Source organism: Nicotiana tomentosiformis, chromosome 12, assembly GCF_000390325.3.
Source record: "Nicotiana tomentosiformis chromosome 12, ASM39032v3, whole genome shotgun sequence".
Taxonomy (NCBI): domain Eukaryota; kingdom Viridiplantae; phylum Streptophyta; class Magnoliopsida; order Solanales; family Solanaceae; genus Nicotiana; species Nicotiana tomentosiformis.
In genome coordinates this window covers 107,377,377-107,390,565 of record NC_090823.1, presented here as the reverse complement: position 1 = coordinate 107,390,565, position 13,189 = coordinate 107,377,377, and the positions used below count along the sequence as shown (strand labels likewise).

Here is a 13,189-nt window from a genome sequence, read left to right as displayed (position 1 = left end):
TGAGATGGTACTTCTATGCTATTCGTTTTATGTTTCTTACCTGGAGAGAAATAGGGGGAAAGGTTAAATTACTTATTGGTTGATGGTTACATGCTAATTTAAAAAAAAAAATACGGAAAGATCATTTATGCGATGAATAATCAATGAAAAATTTGTTATGATAAATAGTAATAATATAAGAAGCATCGTATTTAGTATTACATATATATATATATATATATATATTGAATATAATGAAAAAATGTTATACAGGAATTACTTTGCTTTAAAATTATGTGTACAATGTACACCACCACAAAAGAACCCACAACGATCAGGTGTAGTTGTAATTGTTGCATTTGCTGCAACCTATTTGATACTATAAAAGTTTATTCTTAATTTTATAAGAGAGAAAATACCATTTACTAGTTGCTGCATTTGATATGACCTACTTATTTGATAGTATACTATGAGAGTTTATTCTTAATTTAATAAGAGAGAAAATAAAAAGACACGTGAAACATCCACTTTGCATCTCACTCATTTGAAATGATAATTTTGATTGCATTATTCTATTTATCTTACATTTCAAAAGTTTTGTAAAATTTCTTAAGTCCGTGTTCAACAAATATCTTCACATAACATGAATCGGGGCAGTGGCAAATTCAAACAAAAGGGGTAGTGTGTGTTTGGGAGGAGGGAAGCACATTGATTGGAACCAAATTTCCACCGCGTTTTTAACCCCCTTTTGACAAACTCCACAGAAACATATGAGAAAAAGGAAAACGCAAAGGAAATAACGTGTGATTTTTTTCTTTTATGCTTTTACACTTTATTTCATGACAACTTATTTTGCCAGCCTTTTCCAGCCAACCAAGCGTCTTGACATCTCTAGCTTTAAGTTTGACATTTAAGAATGGTAAGGGAAGTAAAGGAGAAAAAGGAAAGGACCAGGAGTTAACTGAAGGCTTGGAACTCAGTACTCGGAGAAATACTAATAAAATACATATCAAAATATTTTTAATGGTACGACTGTATAAATCCGTCACGTGGACTAATACTACAATTACATGTTACATAGGAGTTAAAACGACAAAGAGAAATGGAGTGTAGGGAAAATGTGAGCAACACCCATGAGATTGCTTGTGTAGATATCATTAGGGTTGTACGCGAGGCGATTTGGTTCGATTTTTTATTAAACTAAAATCAAATCAACTATATCGATTTACTAAATTTATAATCAAATGAAACCAACATAAACTCGGTTTTTTCGATTTCGGTTTCGATTTTTGTCGGTTTTTTCGGTTTCCTCGATTTTTCGATTTATTTTCGGTTTTCCTTTTTAGTTATATTATGCTTGAAAAAGAGATCAAATAATCACCAATTGTCCGCATGATTACTATTCATTAAAATAATATATATGAGAAATAGCAATTATTCGTATGAATCATAATTTCAAGATGTATTCCACATCTATTCCAGTGGTAGTTTCCATCTAGAAAGAGAATCTCTACACATAATAAAACATTCGAATAACTTACTGAAATTTAAAGAAAAATAAATGAGCAAAAAGAGAAGTTCGGAAACTTCTCAAATTCAGGTTACTTCTTAGAGAACCTTTAACATTAAGCAGTGATTTCATCATAAATATAAGTACAATATTAGAGTGAAAGAACACAACTAGTAACATCAAATTTCAGGACCAACAATCTAAGATAACAATTATACCCAAATTTAAAGGGACAAAATAACATAATTAGTTTAATCAAATACTTTAGCTTACCAAATTATATTGGAGTAGTAAGACTAATATGTAATTACAAACTTGAACAGTGGCTCGGAATTGCAAAGAAGGAAGCTCGTCTTGAAATGGATGGAAGGGTTTTATCTATTTGGGGTTCTTTGACTTTGGAGTTGGAAGATAGGAAAGATACGGAAGAATGAAGACAAAGAATAACCTATTTTATTGTCTTTTCTTATTGGGTTTTAGTTTGGGCTTCAAATTTAGGTTGTGTAGTTAGAACTTAGAATCTATTAAGTGGATAGTGAATTTATAAGCTCACAAATAAATAATATCTCAAGACATTGAAAACTATAAATTAATTTAGAAAATACTTACAAATTTATATATATATAAATTAGATTTTAATGATTATTTTTTATGTATAAATTTATATATATATTATGTCGGTTTGGTTTAGATTCGGTTTGACTTTTTTTTGTTAATACCAAACCAAACCAAGAGTGATCGGTTTTTTATTTTACAACACCAAACCAACCAAACTAAACCACAAGTCGGTTTTTTTCTTCGGTTTGACTTGGTTCGTCGGTTCGGTTTGGCTTGACGGTTTGGCTTGTACACCCCTAGATACCATACATGTTAGTCTCTGAGTTCGAATATAAGAAAATAGCCGTGGGGTTGGTAATTAAGGTCATTAATAGTTACGACTATGAAAAGAATAAATCAAATTCGTTATTACACATAATTTGCTATTATTGTCTCAACCGTTAGAAATCACTCACGTAACAGGCAATTAATAAAATAAATGACAGTGACGGGCAAGAGCTAAACAAGGCAAGCGGTTATAAGAAATAGCACTATTTAACCCCCTCCCCCCCCCCCTTCCCCCAACTTGTATCCCATAAAAAAATCTATCAAGTCATACTGTCAAGTATCATTATTCTTATTGTTTTCTATTATTGGAAGAAATATTCTTTCCTACTGGAAGAAAGCGACAATCATCAATAAGATTTCTATTTCTTTATTATCTCAGTTTAATTCTTTATTATCATTATTCTTTTTTCATACCAATTATATTTAAAAAAGTGAAGTAAATTGGTTGCTAGAAGTCTGCATTATTCTATTAATTTGCTTTAACTTCAAATACTACTTTTTGGGTTATACAAATTGGTTCTGTTACTAGGAATCTAATAATCGTTTCACTTTCTATTTATATATTATCTTTAACAACAAAATTATATTTGGAACTGATCAAATTACTCAACAGGAGAATGGATAATAGGGATCTATCCCACATAATTTACCCACATATTCTCCACAACGTCCACATGATCACTCACCCGATGGACCTTCTAGTCGCAACATTGAGCAGCAACATAAAGAACAATCAGGTTTGCATGACGATTTGAAGCAATTTGCCGCTCAGCAGATTGGTGAAGCTTTACGAGCTTTAAGAGGCAGTGTGCCAAAAATAGTTCCAGCTCCACCACAGTTAATACAATTATAAAAGATCCCAATTTGGGGCTTGAAAACTCAAGGAGTGAAGAAATTCCAAACAGTTCTGGAGCGAGAGGTTCAGGTACGCCAAATAATCCCAATTTACAAAAATCTAGTTCTAACCTTGCAGAAACAGCTCAAGGACAAAATGAACGGATAGAGCAGATACTGTGTGTACCACTGGTGATCAAATGTGTGGATATGGACAAGTATTCACAATAGTCATAAAAACCAAGCGCATCACAATTGCCGACACCAAAGAAATTCAAAATGCTAGATATTCCCAAATATAATACAACCTCCGATCCATGAGATCATGTCACCGCATTTTTCATAGGAAACAAAGGTTATAATTTGACAAAGCAAGAAATCGAGTCGGTGCTGGTGAAGAAATTTGCTGAAACCCTTATAAAAAGGGCATTAACATGGTATTCTCTTTTGACTGATAATTCAATTGACTCGTTTGCTGAGCTTGCATATTCATTTATTAAAGCACATGTGGGAGCCCAAAAAGTAAAGAAGAAAATAAAAGATATCTTCAAAATACAGCAAGAAAACACAGAATTACTCAAAGAATTTGTAGATCGCCTCCAACGAGAGAGGATGTTGCTACCCCTTATACCTAATAATAAAGCAGCGATAGCTTTTGCAAGAAACTTAAATGAAAGAAGTTCAGAAGCTATGATAAGGTTAAAAGAAAGTTTACAAGAATTTTCACCAACCACTTGAAATGACGTTTATAACAGGTACAACACTAAGCTTTGAATAGAGAAAGATATTATATCACAGCCAAAGGTGGAAGATAGGTCCATGCCTAAAAGATCAGAGTTAGAACGAAAAAATACAAAAAATAGGTACAAGCCTTATATGGGACCAGCAAAGCGAGATCACGTGCCGAAACCATAACATGTACGATCTGATCAAAGGTCAAGGTTGAAGAAAGTAGGCTCTTCTTCTCGATTTGAAAAAGAACGGGAAATGATGAGGTACAATGACCGGAATCCCATACCAAAATTAATGGATTTTAATTTCAACATAAGCACTTCAAAGTTAGTAGTGGTATTAAGAGGTATGTGAGATAAGGTATGGTGGCCTAAAGAAACAAGGTCAGATCCTAGTAAAAGAAGACAGGAATTTTGGTATGAATTCTACATTGATCATGGGCACAGAACGGCGGATTACAGGATTCTATAAGCAGAGGTTCATTATCTGTAGAAGAAAGATTATCTCACTGATCTATTTAGTGGGAAGCAATCTTATATGAAAAACATGGAAGAACCACTGAAGGCTTCGTCACCAAAAATAAACATTGAATATCATAACCAGAGGTGAAGAAGGTAATGTAGTAACGTATACAACGGCAAAAGAACAGTTAAAATATCAGTAACACATGGAAAGTGTATTCGGCAAATCCTAGAAGGAGAGAGCATAACATTTGATGTTGAAGATGCAGATGGCTTGTTCATACCCCATAATGATGCATTGATAATTTTTATTTATTCATGATACTAATATAAAACGACTTTTGATTGATCTAGGTCGCTCAATACATATTATATTACTGTGAGTAGTCAATGAAATGCAAGCAACTGATCGCATAATACCCAAGGCTCGTTCTCTGTTGGGGTTTAACAATTCAATTGTGATAACCAAGGGACAAATTACGTTGTCTACGTTTGCAGAAGGGGTAGTAAAAGACACCAAATTCCAAGTGGTGGAGGCAACCATAATTTATAACATGATTTTAGGAAGGCCATGGATTTATGAGATGGATGTTGTGCTATCGACTTTGCATCAAGTATTCAAATTTTCATCACAATGGGGGATTCGTTAGATCAGAGGAGATCAATAAGATGTACGAGAAACAATATGGTGGTTGTATCAAGTAGAACAACCGAAGATGGAGAAGAAAAATAGCAACTACAGTACCAAGCTGAGAAACCCACTAAACCTTCAGCGACGGGCATGGGAAATGAAGCAGACATGAATGCAAGACCTGATGTGATTCAGGAACAGGAGAAAAACTATACTATCAAAACAACATCAAAAGAGCTCGAAGTTGTTATACTATTTGTCCATTGGCCCGAAATAAAACTTTGCACTAGAACAAACCTAAGCCCGGAACTAAAGAGTAAGTTAATTGAATTTTTGCGCGCTAACGCTGATTGTTGTGCTTGGTCGCATTTAGATATGACAGGTATACCACCAGAGGTAATAACTCATAAACTAAATGAAGACCCATTGTATACACCGGTTAAACAAAAGAAAAGAAAGCAAGGTACCTTCAAAAACCAAGTAATACAGGAAGAGGCAAGGAAGCTTTTAAAAACTAGATCTATTCGTGAAGCAAAATATCCTGACTAGTTAGCAAATACTGTCGTTGTTCCAAAAAGGAATGTTAAGTGGCGGGTATGTGTAGATTATTCTGATTTGAATAAGGCATGTCCCAAAGATTTATTTTCTTTACCGCATATAAATCAATTAATAGATTCCAGTGTCGGTCGTGAATTTAAGTTTTTGGATGCTTATTATGGCTATAACAAAATTAAAATGGATCTCGAAGACCAGAAAAAGACTTCTTTTATTACAGACAAAGAGACTTACCGTTACAAAGTTATGCCCTTTGGTCTAAAGAACGTTGGAACTACATATCAAAGATTGATATAAAATATTCCAAGAACAACTGCGAAAGACTATGGAAGTATACATTGATAAAATGCTGGTAAAGTCGACGTAAGAAGAAGATCATCTCAAGTACTTGTAAAGAGCATTTGCAATTCTTCGGAAATACAATATGAAGTTTAATACAGAAAAATATGCATTTGGTGTAGCATCAGGTAAGTTCTTACGTTTTTTTCTTTCTAACAGAGGGATCAAGGTGAATCCAGCTTAAATTAAATCAATTAAAGAAATACCAGATGTGCTTACAAGTGAAAAAGAAGTGCAAAGACTCACTGAAAGAGTTGCAGCTTTGAGAAGATTCATATCTAAATCTTCTGAAAGATGTTCAAATTTTTCTCATTACTAAAAAGGCAAAATATGTTTGAATGGACAGATGAATAACAACAAGCATTGTGAGATTTAAAAACATATATGTCAAAGCCACATTTGCTGTCAATGCCAAATTAGGGAAAATGACTACTTGTTTACTTGGCTGTATCTGAGGTAGCAGTGAGTGCGGCGTTGGTCCATAAAGAAAAAGGTACGCAATCTCATATCTATTATGTTAGTAAGGCATTCTTAGAAGCTGAAACAAGATATTTACATTTAGAAAAATTGGCATTAGCATTAAAAATGGCATCGAAAAAATTACGACCTTATTTTTAATGTCATTCCATATATGTCGTGACAACTTTTCCATTACGAAATATTTTACATAAGCATGAATATCAGGAAGATTAGCCAAATGGCCAATTGAACTTAGTGAATATGATATCATTTACTAACCACGAACTGCCATAAAGTCATAAGTTCTAGCATATTTTATAGCAGATTTTAGTTCGAACCTACTCCCCAAGGTCGAAAATGAGGTACGTGCGTCTACCGGATCTAATCTAGGGACTTGTACCCTATACACTAATGGATCTTATAATGTAAAGGGAGCAGGTTTGGATATTATTTTAATAGCACCCACTGGGGAAATTGTTAGATAAGCGATAAAATATTATACTATTACTAACAATGAGGCCGAGTATGAGGCAGTGCTTGCAGGTTTGGAACTTGCAAAATAAATGAGAATCCCTCTCAAAGGGGAAGAATCTGATTCGATCGAATCGAGCAAATCGAAATTAAAAGTGTTTCTCAGTTGGTAGTTAATCAAATGCAAGGGAATTACATGGCAAGAGAGACACGAATGCAACAATACTTGAAAAAGGTACGAGATTTGTTACATCAATTTCGAGTATGGAAAGTTGTTCAGATTCCAAGAGAAGAGAATGCAGAAGCAGATACATTGGCAAATCTTGGATCGGTAACAGATATAATAAATTTTGAAAATGCAATAGTGGTGCATTTATTTCATTCAACACTCGATCAAACAAAAAGCGAGTTAAATTTTAATAGTTTAACATGAGATTGGCTAAATGAATTCATAAATTATTTACATCATGGAATATTTCTTTAAGATAAAAAGCAATCTCAACGACTACAAATGCAAGCTGCTCGTTATTGCTTGGTAGAAAGAAATTTGTATCATAAAATATTCAGCAGACCTTTAACTTAGTATCTAGGCCCTAGACAAACTGAATATATAATGTGAGAAGTGCATGAAGAGCACTATGGAAATCATACAGTTGGTAGATCGTTGGTAAAAATATTGATAAGAACTAGATATTATTGGCCACGAATGGAATAAGAAGCGAAGGATTTCGTGAAAAGGTACAATAAATTTTAACAGTATGCAAATCAATTACATCAACCAGCAAAACTACTTCATTCAGTAGTCGCTCCATGGTTGTTTATAAAATGGAGGATGGATAGTGTAGGTCTATTACCCGAGCGCCGGGAAAGGTAAGATTTTTACTGATTTTAACTGACTATTTTTCTAAGTGGGTGGAACCAGGTGACTTCAAACAGGTATAAGAAAAGAAGTCATAGAAGTTTGAATATCAGGAGAAATCACATGTGATAATGGACCACAGTTTGTGGGAGCAAAGACTACGAAATTTCTTAAAAGTTTGAATATCAGGAGAATAAATTCGTCTCCATATCATTCCATTGCTAATGGACAAGCAGAGTCGATGAATCAAAAATTGTCAACAACATGAAGAAGCACTTAGAAGCAACAAATGATAAATGGTTTGAAGTATTACCATGAGTGTTGTGGGCCTATAGAACAACATCCCAGACAAGTACAGGAGAAAATCCTTTCTCACTCAATTATGGTACTGAAGCTCTGATCCTAGTGAAGATATGGGAGCCAAGTCTGAGATATAAATGCATGAATGAATTATGTCACGATCCAAAATCCCAACCCATCGGGGTCGTGATGGCGCCTAACAGCCCTTTCTAAGCAAGCCAACACACAATAAAAAATATGAACGAATTGTAATTAATGACTAATATCAGGATAATAATATAGTGTAAAAGCAACTTGGAAGTGTACATGATAAGTCTAAAACAAACACTGACATCAACCATCCCAAAATGTGGAGTCACAAGTACATTAGCTACTAGAACTTAATAAATACATTATTTTGAAAGAAATACAATATTGTCTGAAAAGTAGAAACAGTACAAGAGAAATAGGAAGATGAATCTAAGGCCTCTGAATGTAATGTAACTCTACCTCGAATCGCCTGACTGGTATCTGCTAAGAACCTCTCGGGACTCCGCTGGTACCAATGTCCGGATCTGCACAATACGTGCAAAAGTGTAGTATAAGTATAACCTACCCAATATATTATGTAAATATCGATCCTAACCCCGAGGAGGTAATGACGAGGCTAAGACAAAATACCTACAATAATCCTGTGTAATTATATATCAAGAATTAACGAAATGACATGCAAAGTATCAAGTATCACAACGGGATTATAGCAAGTAAAAGAGATAACCGCACATAAGTAATGGGGCATAAAACGGGAGGTAAGGTAAAGCGTCACTAAGTAAGCCGCTACTTGTAGTTTTACAACAACTCTGAAAAACCTTTCAAAAGTAAATAACAAAGCCAAGTCTACATTCAGAATATCAAAGTAAGGAGCAATGAAATCAATAAAATGGCACGATATCACCTTTCATGCTTTTACCCTTATCCTCACATCAGGATATAATAGCAAGCATGAAAATAACCTTCGTGCATATCCTCGCTTTCACTCAAGTACGGAAGCACCCTTCATGCAATGATATCAATATATGAATAAAGAATGGAAATACTCTTCGTGCACAATCACTCTTCTCACAAGCACGACAATACCCTTCATGCATTTCGCTCTTTCTCATAATGAATCACATACAACACAATACCAAACAAGGTGAAAAGCATAATCAACATCAATAATAGTATTTGAACATGACTCGTCATGTGAGAATTTACCAATAATTTAGCACCAACAACCGATCAACAATTCAACGATTGCAATGCCTAATATCTCAATAACCTCAATATAGAAAACAACATGAATACAAGAAATTAAAAAATAATACAATCTATATAAAGTATGGAAGACATAATGCACAGAGTGACAAGGCAGAAATAAGGCCAATTTTACCCGCATGCTTATCCCATTGTTAACACATATACATTCATCACCTTTTATATACGATGGCCCCAACACATAAGTCACGCGACAAGTAGACTCAATTACACCCTAATTCCCTCAATCAAGGTTAACTAAGATACTTACCTCTTTTCGGAACACAATCAATAATCCAACACGACCTTTCCTTTAGAACAAACCTCCAAACCAACCAAATCTAGTCAAATATTGATCAAACAAGTCAAAATAAGCTTTAAAAACTACCCTCGTACGAATAAGGTTCAAGCTTTAACTTAATTGAAAAAGTCAACAAAAAGTCAACACGTGCTCATGTGGTCGAAATTCGAAATAAAGATCAAATCTCAATTACCCATTCACCCTCGAGCCCGAATATGTGCTTTGTTTTAAAATTCAACCTCAATTTGACATCTAAATATCAGTTTTATAAAATCCCTAAATTCTAGCCCAAATCCCCAATTTCTACTCTAAGAATCTTAGATTTGATGATGAAATTCATGAAAAGTAATAGAAATTGAATGAAAATAAGTTAAAGTTACTAACCTATGAAGTTGGGAAGAAATTGCTCTCGAAAAAATGCCTCTATGGAGTCTAGGTTTCAAAAATGGTATAAAATGAGCTAAGTCCCAAAATTTTCAACCTTTACCTAGCTGCAGGTATCGCAATTACGAAGCCTTTTTCACAATTGTGTTATTCGCAAATGTGAACCACTGATCGCAAATGTGATTTGTGCCTGAGCCTTCCAGTTTTTGCAAATGCGACCAAACCTTCGCATTTGTGAAGGTCCCATCCCCCGCAAAAGCGAACCAAGCCTCACATTTACTAAGCTGCTCAACCACTGCCCAGTGTCACAAATACGACACAACGGTCAAAAATGCGATGAACCTCTATTCGCAAAAGTGACTTTGACTTCACAAAAAGCAAAGTGCCCATTCCCAGCCCATCTTTGCAAATACGAGCATTGTCTCGAAAGTACGAGGCTCGTATTTGCGAACAGACCCTCGCAAATGCGAGATCTGCAGATTAACAACAAAGTGACAATGCATAAATAAGGCTAATTTTACCCGCATGCTTATCCCATGGTCAGCACATATACACTCATCACCTTATATATATGACGCCCCCGCACATAAGTCACGTAACAAGTAGACTCAATTACATCCCAATTCCCTCAATGAAGGTTAACCAAGACACTTACCTCTTTTCAGAACACAATCAATAATCCAACACGGCTTTCCCTTTAGAACAAGATTCCAAACCTACCGAATCTAGTCAAATATTCTTCAAACAAGTTAAAATAAGCTTTAGAAACTACAATCGTAAGAAAAAGGTTCAATCTTTAACTTAATTGAAAAGGTCAACAAAAAGTCAACTTGTGCCCATGTGGTCGAAATCCGAAATGAAGATCAAATCTCGATTACCCATTCACCCTCGATTCTAAATATGTTATTTGTTTCGAAATCCGACCTCAATTTGAGATCTAAATTTTAATTTTATAAAATCCCTAAATTCTACCCAAAACCCCAATTTTCTACTCTAAGAATATTAGATTTGATGATGAAATTCATGAAAAAGTAATGAAAATTGAATGAAAATAAGTTAAAGTTACAAACATATAAAGTTGGGAAGAAATTGCTCTCCAAAAATTGTCTCTATGGAGTCTAGGTTTCAAAAATGGTATAAAATGAGCTAAGTGCCGAAATTCCCAACCTTTACCCAACTGCAGGTATCGCAATTGTGAAGCCTTTTCCTAATTGTGATGTTCGCAAATGCGATCAATGCCTGAGCCTTCTAGCTGTCGCAAATACGACCAAATCTTCGCACTCGCGAATGTCCCATCCCGTAAAAGCGAACCAAGCTTCATATTTGCGAAGTTTCTCAACCACTGCCCAGTATCGCAAATGCGACACAACAGTCGCAAATGCGATGAACCCTTATTCGCAAAAGTGACTGTGACTTCACAACAACAAAGTGCCTAGTTTCATCCCCTCTTTTCAAATACGAACATTGTCTCGCAAATGCGAGATCTACAGATTAATAACACCAGCAAATTTGCAGCTATGCCAAAACCATCCGCAACATATCTGAAACTCACCTGAGCCCTTCGGGATCCAATCCAAATATTCACACAAGTTTAATAACATCAAAATAATTTGCTCTTAAGCTCAAATCATCAAATGAAAATAAAAAATCAAGAATCAAACACAAATACTCAAGAATTTTCAAAGTTCAACTCAATTTTCCAACTTTCCACATAAAGCACCAAAATGGCCTCGGACCATATGTGACCCCAACCAAACACGCGTACAAGTCAAAAATCATCATACAAACATACCAGAATCGTCAAAACACTGATCTGAGGTCGTTTACCAAAAACTTTGACCGTGGTAAACTATAGCCACTTTTAAAGTTAAAAATCACATTTTTTTCACAATTCAGAGTTAGACTTTCCGAAAATCGACACGGACCATATACACAAGTCATAAATCGTCAAATTAAGCTATGGAAGGTCTCGAAATATGAAAAGGGAAGCTAGTACTCAAAACTAACTATCGAGTTGTCACATTTTCCATCTCTAAAAGAAACGTTCGTCCTCGAACGAACATAGAAGTGTACTTGGAGTGGTAAAAAGATTCGGGTATCTACTCCTTATATCAGACTCAGACTCCCAAATGGCCTCCTCAATCGTCTGACCTCTCTAATGCACTTTCACAGAAGGAATATCTTTAGATCTCAACTTTCAAACCTGTCGGTCTAGAATAACCAGTGGCTCTTCCTCATTGGTCAAGTTCTCATCAAGCTGCACCATGTTGAAGTCTAAAGCAACCTCCCCAACTCTCTCCAAGATCTCAAATGGACCAATAAATCTCGGTCTCAACTTTCTCTTCTTTCCAAATTGCATCACGCCCTTCATAGGCGACACCCAAAGAAGAACTTTCCCACCTTCCATGTAAGCCATATCACGAACCTTCCTATCCGCATAACTCTTTTGCTTGGATTGAGTTGTACGAAGCCGCCCCTGAATCAATTTCACCTTCTCCAAAGCATCGTGAACCAAATCAATTCCCAATAATCTAACCTTATCCATCTCAAACCAACTAACCGTAGAACGATATCGCCTCCCATATAAGGCCTCGTACGAAGCCATCTGGATACTCGACTGAGAGTTGTTTTTGTAGGCAAACTCCACTAGAGGTCGAAACCGGTCCCATTAAAACCCGAAATCGATAGAGCATGCACTCCGTATATCCTCCAAAATCTGAATAGTCTGCTTGGACTGTCCGTCTGTCTGAGGGTGAAACACGATACTCAGCTCGACTCGCATGCCCAACTCATGTTGCACAGTACTCCAAAAGTGTGAAGTCAACTATGTGCCACGGTCTGAAATAATAGAAATAGGCACATCGTGCATGCGAATGATCTCCCTATGTAAATCTTAGCCAACCTCTCTAAAGAGTAGGATGTCATCACCGGTATAAAATGTGCAAACTTAGTCAACTGGTCCATAATGACCCAAACATCATCATACTTCCTCAAGGTTTGTGGTAAGCCTACCACAAAGTCTATAGTGATGCCCTCCCACTTCAACTCCGGTATCACCAATTTATGAGTCAACCCCTCCAGTTTTTGATGTCCATACTTCAACTATTGAGAATTCAAACACAGAGAGACATGTCCAACAAAGTCTTTCTTCATCTTCTGCCACCAATTATGCTTCTTTAAGTCATGATGCGTCTTCGCGACACCTGGGTGAATG

At 35.5% G+C, this 13,189-nt stretch overlaps 1 protein-coding gene across 1 annotated transcript; it reads right to left on the bottom strand.

Moving 5' to 3' along the window:
- Positions 1–12,172: 12,172 nt before the first annotated feature.
- On the bottom strand, positions 12,173–12,580 carry LOC138903189 (uncharacterized). Its single transcript, XM_070191119.1, has one exon. It carries the CDS (start codon positions 12,578–12,580, stop codon positions 12,173–12,175), a length of 408 nt encoding a protein of 135 aa, XP_070047220.1.
- Positions 12,581–13,189: the final 609 nt, after the last annotated feature.

Coding starts and splice junctions, on each gene's coding strand:
- LOC138903189 (XM_070191119.1), bottom strand. CDS start 12,580: ATGGCTTCGTACGAGGCCTTATATGGGAGGCGATATCGTTCTACGGTT.